The 20,471-nt window shown below is 42.0% G+C and overlaps 2 protein-coding genes across 2 annotated transcripts in view; one reads left to right on the top strand and one right to left on the bottom strand.

Annotated features, from left to right (window-relative positions):
* LOC137298340 (uncharacterized) overlaps window positions 1-20,471 on the top strand; it is a 187,434-nt gene that overhangs the window by 10,511 nt on the left and 156,452 nt on the right. The window lies entirely within an intron of this gene.
* On the bottom strand, window positions 8,162-20,030 carry LOC137298196 (uncharacterized). The gene is made up of 4 exons (XM_067830354.1): window positions 19,840-20,030; window positions 15,490-15,676; window positions 14,727-14,866; window positions 8,162-8,334 (listed from the first exon to the last, which is right to left on the bottom strand). The coding sequence occupies exons 1-4, from the start codon at window positions 19,862-19,864 to the stop codon at window positions 8,189-8,191; spliced, it is 498 nt and encodes a 165-aa protein (XP_067686455.1). The 5' UTR covers window positions 19,865-20,030; the 3' UTR covers window positions 8,162-8,188.

Here is a 20,471-nt window from a genome sequence, read left to right as displayed (position 1 = left end):
CAAGACCGCTGCCTGACCGCTCGCCACGTTACATTCAATATTACTATTTCTCACTCTCAAACCAAGACTTTGGTGAGATGATGTTATATCTTTGACCCATTACTTTAGATTTGACTCAGTTGCATTGTACATGAACCCTCTGTTGTGAGTCTCTGTATCTTGGTCTTATTTGGTCGATTCATATTTCTGAAAAATTTTAGACTTGTCAGTGTTACATTTTGCTGGGTCTGAGTTACTTTGTGACGTTTCGTCACGGCTAATTTTTAACCGTAACACAAGCTTTGCAACTGCGTGTATAGGTAGCTTTCTTAACATTTGTCAAACCACCTTAACAGACAGAGATCCAATGGTGAGCTGGATATTGGCGCCATACAGATGTCAGCATCATGTACACAATCAATAATTGAGGCAAAAGTATGTTGGCATCTAGAACTAGATAAGAATATTATGCAAGTTTTGAGAATAGCCTTCAAGCAGAGAAACATTTAATAGATTCCACATCGTGTACATTAGCAGCCCACTTCGCTCGTGCTTGAGGAGGGCGTATGTTATATAGAGTGTTATATATATTGCACTAACGTCCATAACATGTACGCCCGTGCTCAAAGTGATTCCTTTTTACCCCAGTCATTGGATGGCAATAACAATATTCCGAATTCCTTTCGATCTTTCCGATCATACAACTCTTGCAACCAGATGACGCGCCAAGTTAATGTGGCTTTCCCATCCTTACGAAGTTCCATTCACAGCTGGTTGCACTAGGAGTACATAGTCATAGTACGAGTAATTTGTCTCGTAACTGCACTTGGCTGCACCCGCAACTAGGTGTTTACAAGTATTCATTTACCCACGGATCAGTGGGTTCGTTTAAGTGCACAGGGCTGTGTACTGTACGCTAGGAGTGGTGACAACACTGACAGAGTCTACACACAAAGATGACGCCAAGGATTCCACTCTCGGTGACATGTGGGCTCGATCCCGCACCATAAATTCCCTGGATCACAGTTAAATACATCCTCGATATCTCCAGCATGTACGTTCCGATTAATCTCCACTATACCTTGGATACATCTCCTGCCCGATAAATTTATTACCTCCCTTCACTGGGTTTTTATCCAATCAGGTGTATACGATGGGAAGTTGAGCGAACTAATCACAACTCACTTTCGGTGTTTAAATTATCTAACCGATAAAATGCACGGGTTCTCTGAAAGAGGCAGGAGTTCTTGCATGTACTATTTTCAAAATTTCGGGTCTATCAATGTGTCTGTATGATTTCTCCAAAATCTGAGTCGCACTGCAAACAAGCCTTTGAACCCGTGACCACTGTCGTTGTTGACACGGGCAAGTTCAGTTGTAACGGCGGTTTAACTGATTGGGTACACTGAGAATAAGGGAGGTAGTAAAATTTTCGGGCCGAGCTAAAGATGCATGCAGTGTATAATGGAGATTTGTCGGAACAAGATATCGAGGATGAGCTAAATATTGATAGCGGGAGACTTTATAAAATGGCGAATTCCGAAAGGGTTGGTACATACTGTAATTTAAACCATATCTAGGATGTGTACCCTTTCATCTTTACAATCCAGTGATCAACAACATAATCATCGATCTGCGCAATTGGGAATCGATGACATGTGTCAACCATGTCACCGAGCCAGACCACCTGATCCCGTTAGTCGCCAGTTAGTTACGACAAGCACAGTCGCCTTTTATGGCAAGCATGGGTTGCTGAAGACTTTTTCTTCCCCGGGACCTTCACGGTTCTCGACACTAAAACTACTCATTTCGACATTTAATTATCATATATTGACCTTTTTGACAACTGTGCACAACCCTCTCCCGCGAACGAAATTTCAACCAGTCAGAGGAGCGCACCTTGGTCATGTAATATGACGTTTGGTTATGTGGGGCACTGCACAATTCATGTTCATTTTCGGGTTTAGTTTATCTTGCTTACATGTTTTTCTTAACCTGCAGTCGTGACAATTCGTCTGAAAAATGAAAGCTTTATGTTTTTACAATCTAGCGTCTCCGACGACTTTTCCAACCTTCCTTGCCTCTCCCTTATCAATATGAGGTGCACTTTTGTGCATGGGGCGTTATCTTCCTAGAGGGGCATTATCTACCTAGAAACAGAGGCTATTGATGATTGCCTTACATAATATGGATAGACTAATACATGCGCGCTGCAGCTCCTTATGGGATCCCGAGGCTAACAACAAGCAAATAATAGGTGATTAATACACATGATAGTAAAACCCCTAGCCATAAACCCCTCATTGATGAATGAGCAATGTCACCTGAAATCTCGAATGTAAAAACATCATGTCTGTTCCAGATATTATGAACGACACCTATGTCCTATTTAAACACATGTGAAAAGCAACGCCGAGGGTAGGTCGCGATGTTATTGAGTTGGTGTGTAAAGAAACGGAACCGGTTTAGACATGACAAGAATTCAACAAAATGGCGCTGAAATAGTCACGTAGACTCGAGTACTTTTATGTGTAAACAAATAGAAATTCATTGTCTGAATGTGTTTAAAAGTTTCCAATCGACACGTGGCATGGAAAGTACTTATATAGCGTTGACTAGTGTAGGAGCACGCCCGTTTTTCACTTTGTTACAGCCCATCACGTTTTGTGCTGCAATTGTAGTCTGAGAAGTGATGGGAGACAGAGCATAGACGTACGTGTCTGAGCACATCCGTGTACGCGAGTTGGTGTTCACGTAATAGTACGGGGATATTTGTCAGACCCTTGACTTCACGACCCCCTCCGTCCGAGACAGTTTTACATTGACTTACATTGTCCGCGGCGACATAGAACGGGTTGGGTAACTGTTGTAGTCCTGCCGTTAAGCCATTTTACTGCTAGCCATATTTTTTTGGGTAATCAACATTAGTAATCAAGACCCGTCTAATCAACACAAGTTCCTGGTCTGTTTTTTTTCTCATCAGGGCCTGTCTAAACACCATTTGTTGGATCAGGATCTTACGCCGACCCCCGTACTGACACACAAGGAAATGTTAGGAAATGTTACTATGAAAAGACTAGATGATAACGGAGACGTGAATTGGGTATCAAAAACGAGAATGTTATTATTTAGATATGGCTTCGGCTACGTGTGGATAGCACAAAATGTTAGTAATGTGAAATGCTTTCTTGATAATTTTAAACAGCGCTCAAAAGATATCTATTACCAAGAGTGGCATCAACACGTGGTCCTTCCAGAATCATTGACACTCCATGCAAGAATAAAGACTGATTATTCTCTTCAAAATTATCTAAAAGCTATTGGCTCAAAAGATTTACGAAGATGTTTGACAAAGATTCGTTGTAATGTGCATGATTTCAATGTTAATTCTTACAGACATTCCAAAACTTATGAAACTGCGTTTTGTACTTGTGTGACTGAACTAGAAGATAGTGGTGTGTCCTCTCTACAGTGAATATCGTGCTAGATTTTACCTGAATATTGTCATACACACCCTGTTTCTTGAATTGATGAAAACAAGCGATAACAATAGACTTTTAAGACTATGTATCTCTTTTAAAAAAGTGTTTGTACTCCGATCGAAACCAAAAAAGCTGACAGTGTGAATATATAATCACATTAATTGTACTAAGACCCACATTTACAGCGTGACGCACATGTATGTGTCTACCTCACTGTTTACACACGTTGTACTGTTGGCCTCATGGCCATCTATACGTAATAAAGAATCTCTCTCTCTAAACACCATCAGTTCCGGGTCTTTATTTCCACTATGCAATCTAACAATGAATGTTTGTCGATTGGCGTTAGCCATTCATTTCATGTATGTTGATGTCCTTACGTAATTAGAAGATATCTATAGTATTGAGTCTCCGCTACACTGGTTGATATTGATAATAATGATAGTTTATTATAGTGTCAAGTTTAATATATGATGGACCAGTATGGTACAGCATATAAAATGCTATCACCAGGCATGGAGAGGCCGAGGTGACACCATAAGAAAGAATATTACCAGTATTTAAAATGCGATTATGAAAAGATTGATTCACTCACTCACTCACTCACTCACTCACTCACTCACTCACACATACATACACACACACACACACACACACACACACACACACATACTCCTAAATACTGTCTGAAACGTGAACATGTCATTAGTAGTAGGCTGCAACAGAAGTCTCCATAACAGGTAATGAAAGCTTTTGTCACGCCCCTGAAACAGATAACAAAGTGAGTGAGTATAGTTTTACGCCATTTTTATCAAACGACAGGGTGCAACACAAATGCCCTTTGTATGCACAATTTGTATGCTGTACCGATTAACGTTTGCAATTCATTTCTAAATATCGTTCAGGCTCGTGAAGATCCGGGTTAGAATTGATCTTCAACAATACATGTTTGCCTTAAGAGACGGATGACGCCATCAGGTGACCAGACTTGCTGACGTAGTTCACATGTCATGGTATCACCATTGCGTGAACCATGTTCCTGCTGATGATGACTGATTTACTGAATTCTATTTAACATTATGTTTTGAATTATCTATCCTTGATATTGTTTCTGTGTTTGGTGATTTTAAGTGGGAATAAGGAAGAAATCATTATTAACATTACGCTAGTATACACTGCAACAAAGGCCAACTCGTCAACCAATCAAAACATCTCTCACGCTCCACTGCCAGGTTGCGTCGGAAGCTCCAGGTCACATAATAAAGATGTTTCTTTGCAATAAAGTAAACAAGTTTATTCAAATGACATGTGTCATACATAACAGCTAGTTCGCAAGGCGGAATATACAAAATTACAGGCACTTAGGCATTAGGCCAATAAGACATAAAAATATAGGTATAATCATGTTACAAAACCATCCTAAATGATTAGCACTTATATAGAAAACAACTGCTACGGGACGTCTTTTTGACGTCTCAACATTTGTTACACCAGTTTAATTTCTAATTCCGCTCGAGAAAAAGAATCTGGTCTGTTGGAGACATGTTTACAAATAAAGGAGAGAAAGAAACAGTTCCATTACATCACATCTAATATCAGAGTAGAAATCTCAGCTAATTTAAGTCAGTTTCAAGCTCGACAGTATTAGTGTTACAAAGCTTACATAGTCTGTCCTGTAACAAGAGCTTTGGATGACTAAATCTACCAAGCCTCACTTCCAGATGGAGAGCACGGGGGCAAGGTTTATAAGTCTCAGAATACGACGCTGTAATATGTCTCTGACCGAACCAGCCAATAGTCGCAAGAACAAAACCCTCTCATACAGCACGATACTTGTTGACGTAGACTTGACCAGTGTCATTTCATAGACTAGTTAATCAGGCAATGTACCCTGGGGAAACCGATCACGCTTTCTCACAATGAAAGTCTGTACTTATACACATCCGGATCAGGCAACTGTAGACCTTTCAACACCATATCAGTAAAGTTATTCAAAGGTTTACAGAACGTGTACGAACATCTACAAATAGAACTCACGCTCCTGTTTTCATCCTGTCCATCTCACCACTTTTACATTTGGAATGTTGTTACCAGCGCTCTTTCTCACCTAAGAGAATCCAAATAAGCTTCCGCACAAAGACAGTCTTATCCAGACATACATACGGAGCATGGCCAAGTAACTGCAGTGCGCTCAACAAAGTAACAACAAAGGCATTCAAGGATGTACAAAAATGCACAGACTATCAACAAATAGAACTCCGAATCCAGCTTTCATTTGTCATGGAGGGAGACGCCCTCATAACCATTTAATTCTGAGTTGTTGATGAAAACCCGTCCATTTCACCACTGAGCTCTGTATCTAGAATGTTTAACCAGCACTACAAACATGTTGCAGCTCTATTTTGTACAGTGTAATTCAACTAAAACCTCCCCTCTCCTTATATAGCAGTGCCACGCGATTGGCTGGGTTGGGTTTTCATACAGAATGATATATACATAGTAAACCTTACTACCAGCTAATTAAAACATGAAAGGATTCTAAGACTTCAACCTGCAGATTCTGCCTTTTTAACGCTGTTAAGTTCAAGTCGAAGTGTTGTCGCACATCAGACATATATGTAAGTATTAATGAAATCATGATAATTCCAACTAGTTGTGAAATTACATCTTACATAAGTGAAATTACATCTTGCATAAGACAGAGGACGATAGCTACAGTTTTAGATTCATAACATTTCTTGAACTCGCCACAGCGAGGGATAGAGAGCTGTGCTATCCACATTGTTGGACAGATAAATACACCTGACCAGTCTTATGTCTTTTACTCACTCAGGGAACTTCAAGAACAATCATCTTACTCTTAAAGGTATGTTTTTGTCAAATTCGTTTCAGTGACCATAATATGATTTGTTAAAACTCGCGCATGCTGAAAGTTACATAACACCTGACTAGATCTATAATCCACTTATATATTGATGAGGATGCCGCACTACTTGGAACATATGTAATACCGGTGGCTGGACATTGGTCACACTGGTCAGTACATAAAGGACCGTTCATGCCCCCCCCCCCCCCCCCCTGCTTGTCATGGTTATGTACGAACGTAATGATGCACCACCGTCCCTCAGAATGAGTACAAAATTGTATTCAACTTAGGATAAAAGTTTAAATGTTTTATTTAGTTTAATTTATATTACAAGGGGGTATGAGTGATCTAAGTTAACGCTCTTCACGTACTGCACGTGCATTTGTTTCGCTGTTCCAACTACAGCGCTTACCCCCTTGTAATACAAACCAGGAATGGCGATTTGTACACAAAGATCTTTTGTTAAACACCTTTTATCCTAAGTTGAATCAAATTCTGAGATTTAAATGTGCAATTGGCAAGGAAAAATTAGGAGGATTCGCTATCTTAATTTCACTTTATGAAATTTACTTTTTTGTTCCAAGGTAAATTCATCGGTACTTTTTGACGGCAAACAGACCCATAGTATAGGCCTTCAGCAACCCACGCTGGCCATAAAAGGCGACTATGCTTGTCGTAAAAGGCGACTAACGGGATCGGGTGGTCAGATTCAATGACACATATCATCGGTTCCCAATTACGTAGATGGATGCTCATACTGTTGATCACTGGATTGTCTGGCCCGGACTTGATTTTTCATAGACCGGCACCATATAGCTGGATTATTGCTGAGTACAGCGTAAAACTACACTCACTCAGTCACTCGAAACATGTAAATGGTGGAAACATCAGCTCCAGAACATTTTAAATTGATCACTGGTCACGAGAACATGGGTTGATGTACCCCTGATGTTTGTTTGTTCCCTGAGCCAGGGGACCCTGGGGGACTAATGAACAACATATTTATCTCACCGAATGTCCCAATGTTAATTTTGAATTGTTTGAAGCACGCGTTTTTGCAGAAAAGAAAAACAGATTTAGGAGATAAACATTCTGTGTTGGAATATCAGAGGTATGTAACAAAGTTATAATAGCTCTAAATTTGATTTAAAAGCGAACGCGTAGCGTATTGTGGCTCGGAATGACTTTGATTAACCAATCACAATCCAGTATTTACTGAAGTCATGGTAGTTTTAGAGTTATCTCCCTTCCGTCGATTTGCTTTCGCGAAACATCGATAATTTCCGTACATTATACGTAATTTAATGTTATTTGAAATATAGAATTACAACCACGAAGTACTAATGAGTTCGGCATTCCCAGCGGAAAGAAACACATAGAAAATGTTACTCGCTTATAAGCGGGGCACACTGGCTGAAATCTGTTATGTTTTTTTCAATCAGAGTGTGTGAGGCAAGATAAATATATAGAGAGAAAGTTTGGGTATGTGCCAGGTATCTACTTGAACAAAGCCAACATGAATGTCAGCACTGAGACCAACAGGAGGAGTAGAGATGGCCGGGAGACACAAGCGTCACAGCCAACTGGTCTGTTGTACTTGCTCACTTCTATCAAGACCTCTGCAGTTCTCTTCGGACACGAACCAAAGGCTTTGTCAAGGCAGGTCTCTATAATCAGCGATACTCTGGAAACACAACAGTTAATCTGAAGATAGGGATAACTACGTTCACATCTGTCCTCACTTTCGACATTACCACCTTCCCAGGCTGTGATATATGACATAATATATCATTTTGCGGCTACTAAAACCAGAAACTCAAAAGGAAATTGCGTTCTTTCAATATTCTGTACTACTTTATTCTCAGCTATAGACGTTTTTGGAATACCTGCAGTCGAATGTGACAAATTCATCAGGCGTGGAGAAATTAGAACGTTCCTGGAAGACATCCCGTAGACAGTTAGTGGCGATCATTGACCTGTCAGATTCCAAACATGGGGCGTCCACATCTGAATATATATACATAATTATCTTTTAAGATAGGCAGGAAGACACGTCTATTCGGTAAGCCGAAGTACAATGAAAGGCAATATTTAAGAAACGTACATAAAAGATCTTACAAGGGATATAACAAACATATCTGCAAACATTCGTCAAACTTTCCATAACCCAATTGTCCCGGAATACCTTGAGCTGGTCAGTAATGAACTTCGGTGTTACACGCTGAACACCTTTAAATAAACATACTCAACAAAATTAGAAACTTGACACCAACATTTTACGACGGGATACTTTTTGTGGGTTCTTGTGACATACACGACATGTAGGCTGTTTTTGCTATGGTGTTTGCGGAAACACAACCATAACGCGCAAGCTCGCAGTCGTTGCTAAACAGGATGTTTCATAAATAGACGTGTCGTCTTCGTGAGGTTAAACTAGTTTGCTTTATAATATAAACATAAATAGTTGAATAATTCACATCCATATTGACAACGACACATCTTCAGTTCATAAGTTATATATCTTATATAGATGAGATTCAAAAGTTTTAAATCGGTTTTACCCTTCTTTTAGCAATGTACCATCATTACCACCCAGCTGACAACGTTGTCTCTACGTCGACTCCCATATACGTTGTCGCAAGGTTGCGACCTGACGTTGTTTTACGTCATTTGTGCGAGTCGCAAGGTTAAAGTTATTGATGCTAGCGTATTTTACGTTGTCTTGCGTTCTGTTTAATGTCATTAGTTGAATAGCTGTCCCCAATAGAGAACAGCGAGGATCCTAAGACATAACGTTTCCTTAACGTAAATGTATAATGTTGTAATTACTTTGCTACATGAGGTTATCACTCGACGTTATAGTAACCACGTGACCACGTTGTGACATGCCGGTACCACTTGACACCCTTCCCACAACGTTGACATAATTAAAACACAATTATCATTTATTCAAGACATATAATATACATTGCTGTTTATGAAAAAAACCCAACCAAATAAATAAATTTATAAGCGTACAATCGCAAATCAAAAGTGCAATACTTTGTATGCGAAGTACAGCTGTTGAAACCACTTTCCACCACAGGCTGGGTGAAATCAGTGAATCGTTTCTGTAACAAAGTAAGGACAACGACAAAGAGGTGTGAGAGAATGTTTCTTCTTTATTCCTTTTTCATGAGGGCGGTTGGTAGTCGGGAGACTGGGAGCAGTCCTGGACTGGCTGGTGAGACCGGTTGATGTTGCTGTGGTCGTCTCTGTCCGCTCTCGTTCCGCTCTGCCTTCTGCCTGGCCGCCTCCCCTTCATATAGTCCCTTGGTCAGTCTTAATGGCCCACTCATTTGCATCCCACCTGAAGTGCGCCTAGCTGGACACACGTCCGAAATGTCAGTTACAAGTCCCCATGAATTAATTTTATTACTGGTCATACATTAAAGTGTCATGGCCGTCATGGTGGATTATTTTGCAGCTGACCCTTGCTGCGTGTGGGTTCACTCGGGGGACCGATCGCTGCTTTATGTAGCCCACATGTAGTGTGTCCGGTCGTTAGTGTGTCCTTCTTTTCATGGTGGCTTAGTTCACAGCAGTTCTTTCCTGCATACTTAATTATGCATTCAGTGGACTTAACATAGATTGACTTGGGACTGACCAGAGGAAGCGGGTATCAACTATGTTACATTCGCCCCAATGTAACTAAGAATTTTTCCTCGAAAATTTCTTCCGCTGATACCTCTGCAACATAATCTTTTACTTGTGTCGTCTAGTCTTCTACTTGTGTCGTCTAGCCTTCTACTTGTGTTGTCTAGCCTTCTACTTGCGTTGTGTTTTCCGTTACTTGTTGTGTCACCACTGGACGAGAACATGTCCAGTTGTACCACCATCTATTTATACTGAGTAAACCTGTCCGTTCACTCGCTGGTCTACTTGACCATTAGCGTGGATCCATTCTGCTGCTGTCCAAGCTTGGATAGAGGATCTTCACAGCTGGAGCCGCTGTAGGTGATGTCACCGTATCCTCCATCTCTCCTCCTGATTCGTGCGGTGCAGTGGCTACGCGCCTTCTGTCGGTGCTACTCACACCTCCCGATAAGACCGGCACCAACTCGAAGTTGGGAGCAACCTGGGTGTTTCTTGCTCGCCTAAACATTTTGGCTAGCCAGGGTTTAAACCTAACATAGATAACAATCCCAATTACAACTAAAATCACTCCTACTATTCCCACTATTATGACAGTTTTCTTGTGAGACTTTTTGCTCTCTTTCATCTTAGTATCCAGAGTTACTAACTGATTAATTAAACTATCCATTCTCTGGACCATCAATTTTGATGTCCTCTTCAATCTCCTTTTCCAGAGCAACCTGGGGATTTGGTACTCGAGACAGCAGGTCAGCACAGGTATTAGTGGTTCCTGCGATATACTCAATTTGGCAATTATAGCGCGCAATCCCTAGTGCCCATAATTGTACCTTCTTGTTCTGCATAGATAACTCTAGCAGATACTTCAAGGGTTAGTGGTCTGTTTTGATGGTAAACTGGGCATTATGCAGGTAGTGGTCCAATTTTTGGAGGGCATAATGTATTGCAAATGCTTCCTTCTCAATGGTGGACCAGCATCCCTGGGTGTCTGTCATTTTATGCGACAAAAAGTGAATAGGCTTTTCCACTTCTGTGCTCCCATGTTCCTCATCTTCCTCACTATGGATCTGTGCAAGGCAGGCACCAATACAAATATCACTTGCATCTGTGTAAAGTATGTATGGTTTTGAAGGATCTGGGTATGTTAATAGTGGTACGATCGTGAGGCTGTTCTTCAGGAAATCAAATGCTTGCTGGCAAGCATCTGTCCAAGAAAACCTGGCATACTTCTTAGTCAGCTGAATGATAGGCTCTGCAATTTTTGAAAAGTTTGGGATGAATCTCCGGTAGTAGCTGCACATCCCAATGAAGCTTCTTACCTCCTTGACTGATCTTGGAGGATTCAATTCACGAATAGCCTCTACTTTCTTTTCACCAGGCTTAATGCCCTGTTGGTTAACAACGAACCCCAAATAATGAGTTTCTCCTTGGGCGAAACTGCATTTTGCAAGCTTCAGTTTCAACGAATGCTGTCGGATTCGCTGGAATGCGGTTTCAATGTGGTTGATGTGATCCGATTTGGTCTTCGAAAAGATGAGGATGTCATCTAGGTATACAATTGCAAAAGTCTCCAAATCCTCTAGATCAATATTCATTAGTTCCATAAAAATGGAGGCCCATTGCATAGGCCAAAGGGCATCACTGAGAACTCAAACAGTCCTCTATGACAAGCGAAAGCTGTCTTTTCCTTGTCTTGTTCATCCATCAAGACTTGCCAGTACCCTGATTTCAAATCAAGCGTGGAGAAATATTTTGAATTTCCCAGTTGTGTCAAGATATCATCAATGAGTGGGAGAGGCGTGGAAATGGGCCGGGTAATCTTGTTTAACCACCGGAAGTCCACGCAAAAACGCTTACTTCCGTCTTTTTTGTCCACCACTACAATGGGGAAGCTCCAAGGTGACCTGGAACGTCGTATGATCTTAGCCTCTAGCATCTCATTGATGGCCTTATCTACAATCTGACGCTTGTTTATTGGGGTGCGATATGGTTTCTGCCGAATGGGAGGATGGTCGCCTGTGTCTATCTTCATTTTCACTGTGTCTGTATGTCGCAAATCGAAGTCAGACTTTGCAAAGAGATCCATGTTCCTCTCTACCAGTTCCTGAATGGCTTTTTTATGTTCATTGGGTACGTCTATATCTGTACAATCAACTGTTTGTGCCCTATCCTGACCTACAGCCTCTTTGATTCCAACCACATTCTCAACTTGTACATTTTCCAGTTTTCCTAACATACACCCTCTCTTAAGCCTGATTGATTTGTTTGTGTTGTTGACAACCATAACAGGGATACATCTACGTTCATCTAGTCTTACGACTGAGTCACTGATGAGAAGTCCGGGTTCATTCTGTAAGTAAGTACTGTTGCTTGCAGACATCTGATAAAGGTTCCCGATCTCATTGCCTGGTCTGTCCTTAACCTTTGCTCTAAGGACGTTATTACTCTGAGGCTTAATGGTAACATGTCTTGCTAATCTGACGATGGATGAGACGTGGATGTCTTCTTCTAAGGGGACATATGTTTTTCCAACTCTTAAACTGCCTAGATCGAAATAGACTCTTACTCCTGCCCGCGTAAGCCAGTCATGGCCTAAAATCATATTTCTGTTCATATTATCTACTACATAAAATGTGTGGGTCAGTGACACATCCCTTAGCTTAAAGTCTACCTTAACACTACCTAGGACCTCTAGGGGGTCGCCATTAACTCCCTGAAGCGAAATCTTTTTCTTGTCCAACTTGAGAACATCTCTCAATGAATCGAAAACCCTTTTGTGCATGATCGAAACTTCTGCACCAGAATCTACTAAACATCTGAATTTTTGTTTCTCTATCCTAACAATTATGGAGTTGGGTCTGCCAGCTAGATTAATAGAATAGGTTCGTTTGGGTCTGTCATCTTCCTCAGTGGCTTCACGCTGAGGAAGGTTGTCTAGTTTAAATTACACTTTGGTCTACCACGCTGCCTGTCTGGACAGTCCTGTTTGAAGTGGCCAGGCTGATTACAGTACCAACACAGCCTAGGCTCGTTTGAACGACCTTGACCTTGATTTATGGCGTTTATAGTGCCCTGCTTCACACGACAGTCCCTAGCCCTATGACCGGGTTTGCAACATACTGAGCAGAATTTTGGTCTTAAATGGCTAATGTCCATAGGCTCCTCCTCCCTGTTTATGTTTGGTCCCGCCCCACCATTATGCCTGAAGGAGTTCCCGTTAGTACGCCCTCCTAATCTCAGGTTGAATCGGGCCTGCATGTTCTGTTCGTTTGCCGCACAAGTCACTGCTGTTGCCAGATTTATTGGGTTTTCCCTAATTACTTTTCCTTTAAGGTAATTGTGGGCCAACCCATCAATAAAGAATCCCACTAATAGCCTTTCAATTGCCATGCCATTTCCGCCATCTTGCCTGAGCCCAGCGTAGGCTTCTTCCGCCATGTTTAACATGCGTTCAGCGTACATTTGGACACTCTCCCCAGTGCGTTGTTTCAGGGATCTTAACAGCATGAATGCATGCTGTGGATCCTGGATTTCAGCAAAACGTGAGGATAGTTCGGCTTTCAGCTCATCCCATGTGGCATCCTTGTTGCCACTTAGGTACCTTTGTATGTAATCACTAACAGTCCCTGTGCTACTCTGGTATGCTATCAATTTTTGTTGTTGTTCACTTGCGTTCGTCAAAATCGCATATTTTTCTACACTCTTAATCCATTCTCTATACCCCTTAGGGTCCCCCTCAAACGTGTGAACAATTGTTGATATTCCTGTGGCCCCTACTGCCGTAGATAAATTGGCCAACTGGCCAGTAATTTGATTAGCCACCCTTTTAATAAACTCCCCTAAATCCTGTCCAGCCATCATGTTCGAGCAAACATCACCACAAGTTACTCACCTGTTCCTTGTAGGTCCGGCTAACGTTCAGTGGAGTTTACTTCGTTTCAAATCTTCCTGTCGAGGAGGATCCGGGTCACGGCACCAAATCAAAGAACCCATCCCGTCCTTACTTGCAACAAAGTAAGGACAACGACAAAGAGGTGTGAGAGAATGTTTCTTCTTTATTCCTTTTTCATGAGGGCGGTTGGTAGTCGGGAGACTGGGAGCAGTCCTGGACTGGCTGGTGAGACCGGTTGATGTTGCTGTGGTCGTCTCTGTCCGCTCTCGTTCCGCTCTGCCTTCTGCCTAGCCGCCTCCCCTTCATATAGTCCCTTGGTCAGTCTTAATGGCCCACTCATTTGCATCCCACCTAAAGTGCGCCTAGCTGGACACACGTCCGAAATGTCAGTTACAAGTCCCCATGAATTAATTTTATTACTGGTCATACATTAAAGTGTCATGGCCGTCATGGTGGATTATTTTGCAGCTGACCCTTGCTGCGTGTGGGTTCACTCGGGGGACCGATCGCTGCTTTATGTAGCCCACATGTAGTGTGTCAGGTCGTTAGTGTGTCCTTCTTTTCATGGTGGCTTAGTTCACAGCAGTTAATTATGCATTCGGTGGACTTAACATAGACTGACTTGGGACTGACCAGAGGAGGCGGGTATCAGCTATGTCACATTTCAACTCTGATTTCGCGGGACAACTTTTTAAGTTGAAATTGCATGTTTGATAATTGTGTACTTAAAGTCCACACCGAATGGTATCAGAATTTGGAAAGTTGTGTTTCGCGTTGCATGTAAGCTTTAATATGTAACTTATGCGTTGTCATTTCCATAGGTGATATACCACCCATTTAAAGTAATAATGACCCTTCAAGCATATATATTTACCGTTGATATTGTTGCACGTGTAGTCAAAAGCCTGTATTGCTTGGTCAAGGGGTGGGATTACTCTTCGCCAGTCAGATGGCAGGCATGTCATGACCTTCCCTTGAAAGCATCCATAGAGGTTTTTGAGGTCAGCTTTGATCCTGGAACAGTATGTACTTTAGTTATTCAAGATGATGGTAAATGGAAAATGCAAACACAGCATCCTGCTTGCACTATATCTTTTTATTACTGGACACATGTCATGACCATACCATCACAATGATGGAAAGTGACCAAAAGTTATCAGCTGTGGCTACACAGTCACAGAAATCTGATGACTGTACAGTCATCACATGTTATGTCACCACACAATAACCATCTCATGTGTTAAATTAACCAGCACCTGTGTGGTGAATAGAGAGATAAACATTATTGCATCATCAGTATGGTCAACCATGGATCACGTCACAATACGTTTTTCGAATATAATTAATAGACACTCTTGATATCCTCACGTGATGGGTCTAAACACGTGATGGGAATGGTGATATCAAGGGTTGTTTCCCATTGATCTAATAAAAACACATGACATGTGCACGTGATGAGTTGACGACTTCGGTCTTGAGTGTTGCACAGTTCATTTTCACCCGTTTTCCCGAGAGTTTCTATAAACTTTGAGGAAAAATCAACCTGACAGACTATAAGCTTGACCTCATTAGACTCGCTACAGGGTACATGTATTGTTAATCTGAGTGTTTAATCGAGAAACTGAAAACAAACGTACTGTGGCTGGCAGAAGGTCGTCCTTATATCTGACAGAAAAGCTGTCACATTAGTGTAACTGAAGTTTCCATTAGCGAAGAGTCGTCCCAGGGGTGTACCTTGGACTTGCGCTAAACACTCGGTAGAGAACTTCTCAATGTCACGACAGGATGGCAGGCCGCTGCTGGAAGGTACTGCTGAAACACCAACTGACAGGGACAGAAGTGAAAGGAAATAGATCAGTTTCGTGACGCTTGGCATGTCAAACTAGGTGATTGCTTGATAACGAGTTTATTAGTGAGGTGTCGGCCCGGGAGAGCTACTTTTTAAATCAGCGTAGTTCCGGGAAAGCTACTTTCTCCAACGCAAGATTGTACCGCCAAAGCTACTTAACTGAATAAACACTGTGATCAGTTAACCCTGACAATTACCGATTAATGGAAAAAACCCCTGTGATTTTCTCTTTTTTAATGCGATTTGTTTCCTATTAGGATCACAGAGTACAGCATCCAAGTGTGTGATGTTTACAATTTTGATGAGAACTACATCCGCCTCCAACTCACATCTACTCATGTTTGTCAATTTCCTATCTCTCATTATATATATTTATCTGATGGGGCTATACCTTCAGTCATCATGGCAAATGCACAAGTAATAGTATCGTTCGCTGACGTGCGCGGAGGACAACATTTATTTTTTGATGGATACAAGTTCAGGTGTCGCAGAAGTCAGGCAGAAAAGAAATACTAGAGATGCACTGTTGTTGGATGTCCTGCTCGTTTGACTACAAGGTAGTACATTTTGTTTTACATCGATACGTTATTGCTAAGCAAATTACGGGGTAAACTAACATGTTTGAAATATTAAACGATGTTAGATAGATAGAACTAAGTATATATATGTATATAGAGAGGTTAATATGTTAAAGGTACTCCCCAGCATAAGCGAGGATGTACTTTTGGATATCAACTTATGAATATTCCTTTTGCATACAGAGACAGCAGACTTCATGCCGTGGAAGAAGGAGAACACACACATCCTGCTGTACCAAATGGAGGTTGCCCAGTTCAAATCGAGACTCATTGCTAGATCCAAGGAAGAGTGTACGCCCATACCAACGATCTACGACGATGAGGTTTCACTTCTCCGGCGCAACCATGACAGATTTCCAGACGGATTGCTGCCAGAAATTCCATCTTTCAACTCTGTGAAGACAATCATGTATGGACAGAGACACAGGACTGTTCCCAGACTGCCTGCTTCCAGACCTGAGATTCATCTTGAGGACAAGTGGGCTGAGACAGAAGCTGGCGAGAGATTCCTTCATCGGATCAGCAACGACATCCTCCTCTTCACATGAAGATCCTGTGTGACGCAGATACAATATATTGTGACGGAACATTCTTTGCTGCACCTCGTCTCTTCGACCAGATATATACAATTCAAGCCCAGTTCCAAGGACACGTGTTTCCCCTAGTGTATGGACTGCTACCAGATAGGAAGGAGACAACTTACTATGCTGTGTTCGAGTACCTTCATCAGTTGGCATTTCAGTCCTCCTGTTGTTCAGTTGGATTTTGAGTTGGCAGCCCATAATGCAGTAAGATCAGCTTTCCCCCCAACAACCCATCTTTGGGGGTGTTTTTTCATTATTGTCAGTGCCTTTGGAGGAGAGTCCAGAAAGAGAACCTCATCAACGACTACAAGGAGGGCGATGATGTGCGGAGGATAGTACGTCGAGCTGCTTCTCTTCCCCTGGGCCCCCTTGACAAAGTAGATAATATTTGGTTAGAATGTATTGCTGACAGCCCCGATGACCTCAAAGTGCGATCATTCATGGATTGTGTGACTGCTTCGTGGGGGGAGGGTAACCAGTTTTCCCCATTGATGTGGAACCATTTCGGAAACAAAGGACCAAGGACAAATAAGCACCTAGAAGGGTTCCATCACAAACTTAATCAGCAAGCCAGAAAGAGTCACCCCAATATTTTTTAAGTCGGTGGACTTTTCCAAAGGGAGCAGTCAGTGAGCGAAGTGTCCTGTGCCCGACTAACAGCCTACCCTAGAGCTCCACAGAGGAAACGCCACTAACAACAGATACACAGTCGTCTTAGATCCCTAAGTCAAGATCTACGGAACCAGAACATAGATGATATGGAATATGTTGACTGTGTATCTGAACTGTTAAAACTGGAGTGATGTGAGGATTACAATGATGAAATGGCAGTAACTGCTTACAGGAATATTTTTGTATAAACTTAAATTTTACATGCATATACGTTTCATTTACATTGTAATATATGGCAAGCGAAAACGAGCAAATTAAATATGGTGAATACGGTAACTTAGTTTTTTATTGCCTTCAATCCCGGTAAAGCTACATCTCCGTAATCACACACCGTGACGCACCCCATCCTCTATGACCGGTAAAGCTACATCTCCGTATCACATACCATGATGCACCCCATCCTCTATGACCGGTAAATCTACATCTCCGTAATCACATATCGTGATGCACCCCATCCTGTATGACCGGTAAAGCTACATCTCCGTATCACATATCGTGACGCACCCCATTCTCTATGACCGGTAAAGCTACATCTCCGTATCACATATCGTGATGCACCCCATCCTCTGTGACCGGTAAAGCTACATCTATCCTCTATGACCGGTAAATCTACATCTCTGTATTACATACCGTGATGCACCATATCCTCTATGACCGGTAAAGCTACATCTCCGTATCACATATCGTGATGCACCCAATCCTGTATGACCGGTAAATCTACATCTCCGTAATCACACACCGTGACGCACCCCATCCTCTATGACCGGTAAAGCTACATCTATCCTCTATGACCGGTAAATCTACATCTCTGTATTACATACCGTGATGCACCATATCCTCTATGACCGGTAAAGCTACATCTCCGTATCACATATCGTGATGCACCCAATCCTGTATGACCGGTAAATCTACATCTCCGTAATCACACACCGTGATGCACCCCATCCTCTATGACCGGTAAAGCTACATCTCCGTATCACATATCGTGATGCACCATATCCTCTATGACCGGTAAAGCTACATCTATCCTCTATGACCGGTAAAGCTACATCTATCCTCTATGACCGGTAAAGCTACATCTATCCTCTATGACCGGTAAAGCTACATCTATCCTCTATGACCGGTAAAGCTACATCTATCCGCTATGACCGGTAAAGCTACATCTATCCTCTATGACCGGTAAAGCTACCCTTACTTTCCTCTTTATAATTAAGAAAGTAGCTTTCCCGGCCCATGACCGTTAGTGACCATACTCGTAGCTTCATGGCACTAAATCACAATAACTACGCACGCCGAAACATCATATTGTTTTCAAATTACAACTGAAGGGGTTCTTGTGAGACATTTAGAGGTTGGTATTCAAGTTAAAGGCAAATGTTATGGTTGACATCTTCATTATTGTATGTCACAACGTTTCTAGGCTATTCTTTGCTTTTTCTGTATATGGGAAATTATTCATACGGGACATTTTTACCATATAAACAGTGCGTCGTGTTTCGTAGGGTCCTTTGATGCCGTGGCAGTTGTCGTGTTGTGGTTATATATTAGGGGATGTAGTGTGAAGTGACTGATAGTGTACCAGTTATTGAGTACCACGAATATATTTTGCAACACTAACGTCCCTTTCAGGTTGTCGAGTCTAACAGCTATCGTCAGTCCTCTTTGGATCGATCAAACACGATGTTAGATAAGACCAACCCTGCCCATCAGTTGCCCAGGTGTCAAGCTGACTTTACCGGCTTCCTGTGTCCGGCAGTACAACGTTGTACTGCTGGGCGTCCAATTTCACCACCACGTGGTCAGATGTCACAACACAGTACTACCTAATAGTACACGAACATTCTCAATCATGCCTAATTATGCTTGAGAGAAGGGTTGTCAGTGGTAAATATCTGCGGCTTCAGTGGTGTATATCCTTTATCCGAGGTAAACACTGCATTGCCTGAGTCTTATTTATAATACATATCTAATCATTCACATGTTCAGTACATTAAATCGTGGTTAGCGATGATAAATGTGCCATGTGCCATGTAACCATACACATGCTATATTACCTGTTCTACGTTCTTAGTGAAGTGCAGATTCTAGTACGTCTGTTGGTTGATTCCCATCCGGGATTCAATCCCACAGTCTCAGAGTCAGGCACCTACTCGTCCGCACACAAAGTGAGCCACCTAACCCACTCAGCCAAAGTGACTCGCACGAGGATAGATGAATGTTTGTCAGAGATTCTCAACTCACGTATTTTAACATACGCTTACAGTCGTCACGGACTCACAGGAATGTAAATATGAAACATAGTACCTGCAAAGAAGAAGATAAGGCGCATGACGCTTCCGAGTCGTGAAATGGTAAGATGGCAGTCGTTTTCAGCGTTCAGTCAACCCTTTGTGTAATCCCACCGATACACTGATGACGTGGGGCTTGTAAACAGCGTGAGTCTGCTCCAGTCCAGAAATCAGTGCATGAATTAGTCCATCCACTCTCGACTCTATGGAAGACTGTGATGGATCGATTTCGCACTGCGCAGCAACTATTGCACTTACATGGCGGACGAGGCAGTTCAAAGGCTGTTTATTAACCCCCTGCATGCCGTGGGGATTTTTATAAGGTTTGAAAAATGAACGTTTTGCGAGAATTGGCTCGCGTGGTCCTGGAATTGCGTGCGGCAAAGAAAGTACACAGAAATGTAGAATATAAAATTTCCTATCAGTTGGTAAATATAAGTGCGACTACCTCAGCGGTTTGAGAAATAGATGCTGCTAAATGTTGTCCAAAATTTTCTATGCGTTTAAAACCAGTTAATTTCTCCGTTTCTTTTTGTCGTGCACCGATAAAAGCTATCTGCTACGATCTCTTTAATATGGCATGAAGAAGTTTGAGCGAAGAAAATACAGCTTTATATCGGGACGACATAAGTGTATATGAAATAGATT

Source organism: Haliotis asinina, chromosome 10 (assembly GCF_037392515.1).
Source record: "Haliotis asinina isolate JCU_RB_2024 chromosome 10, JCU_Hal_asi_v2, whole genome shotgun sequence".
Taxonomy (NCBI): domain Eukaryota; kingdom Metazoa; phylum Mollusca; class Gastropoda; order Lepetellida; family Haliotidae; genus Haliotis; species Haliotis asinina.
Note: the sequence above shows the minus strand (reverse complement) of the source record. Positions and strands in the feature narration are given on the sequence as shown.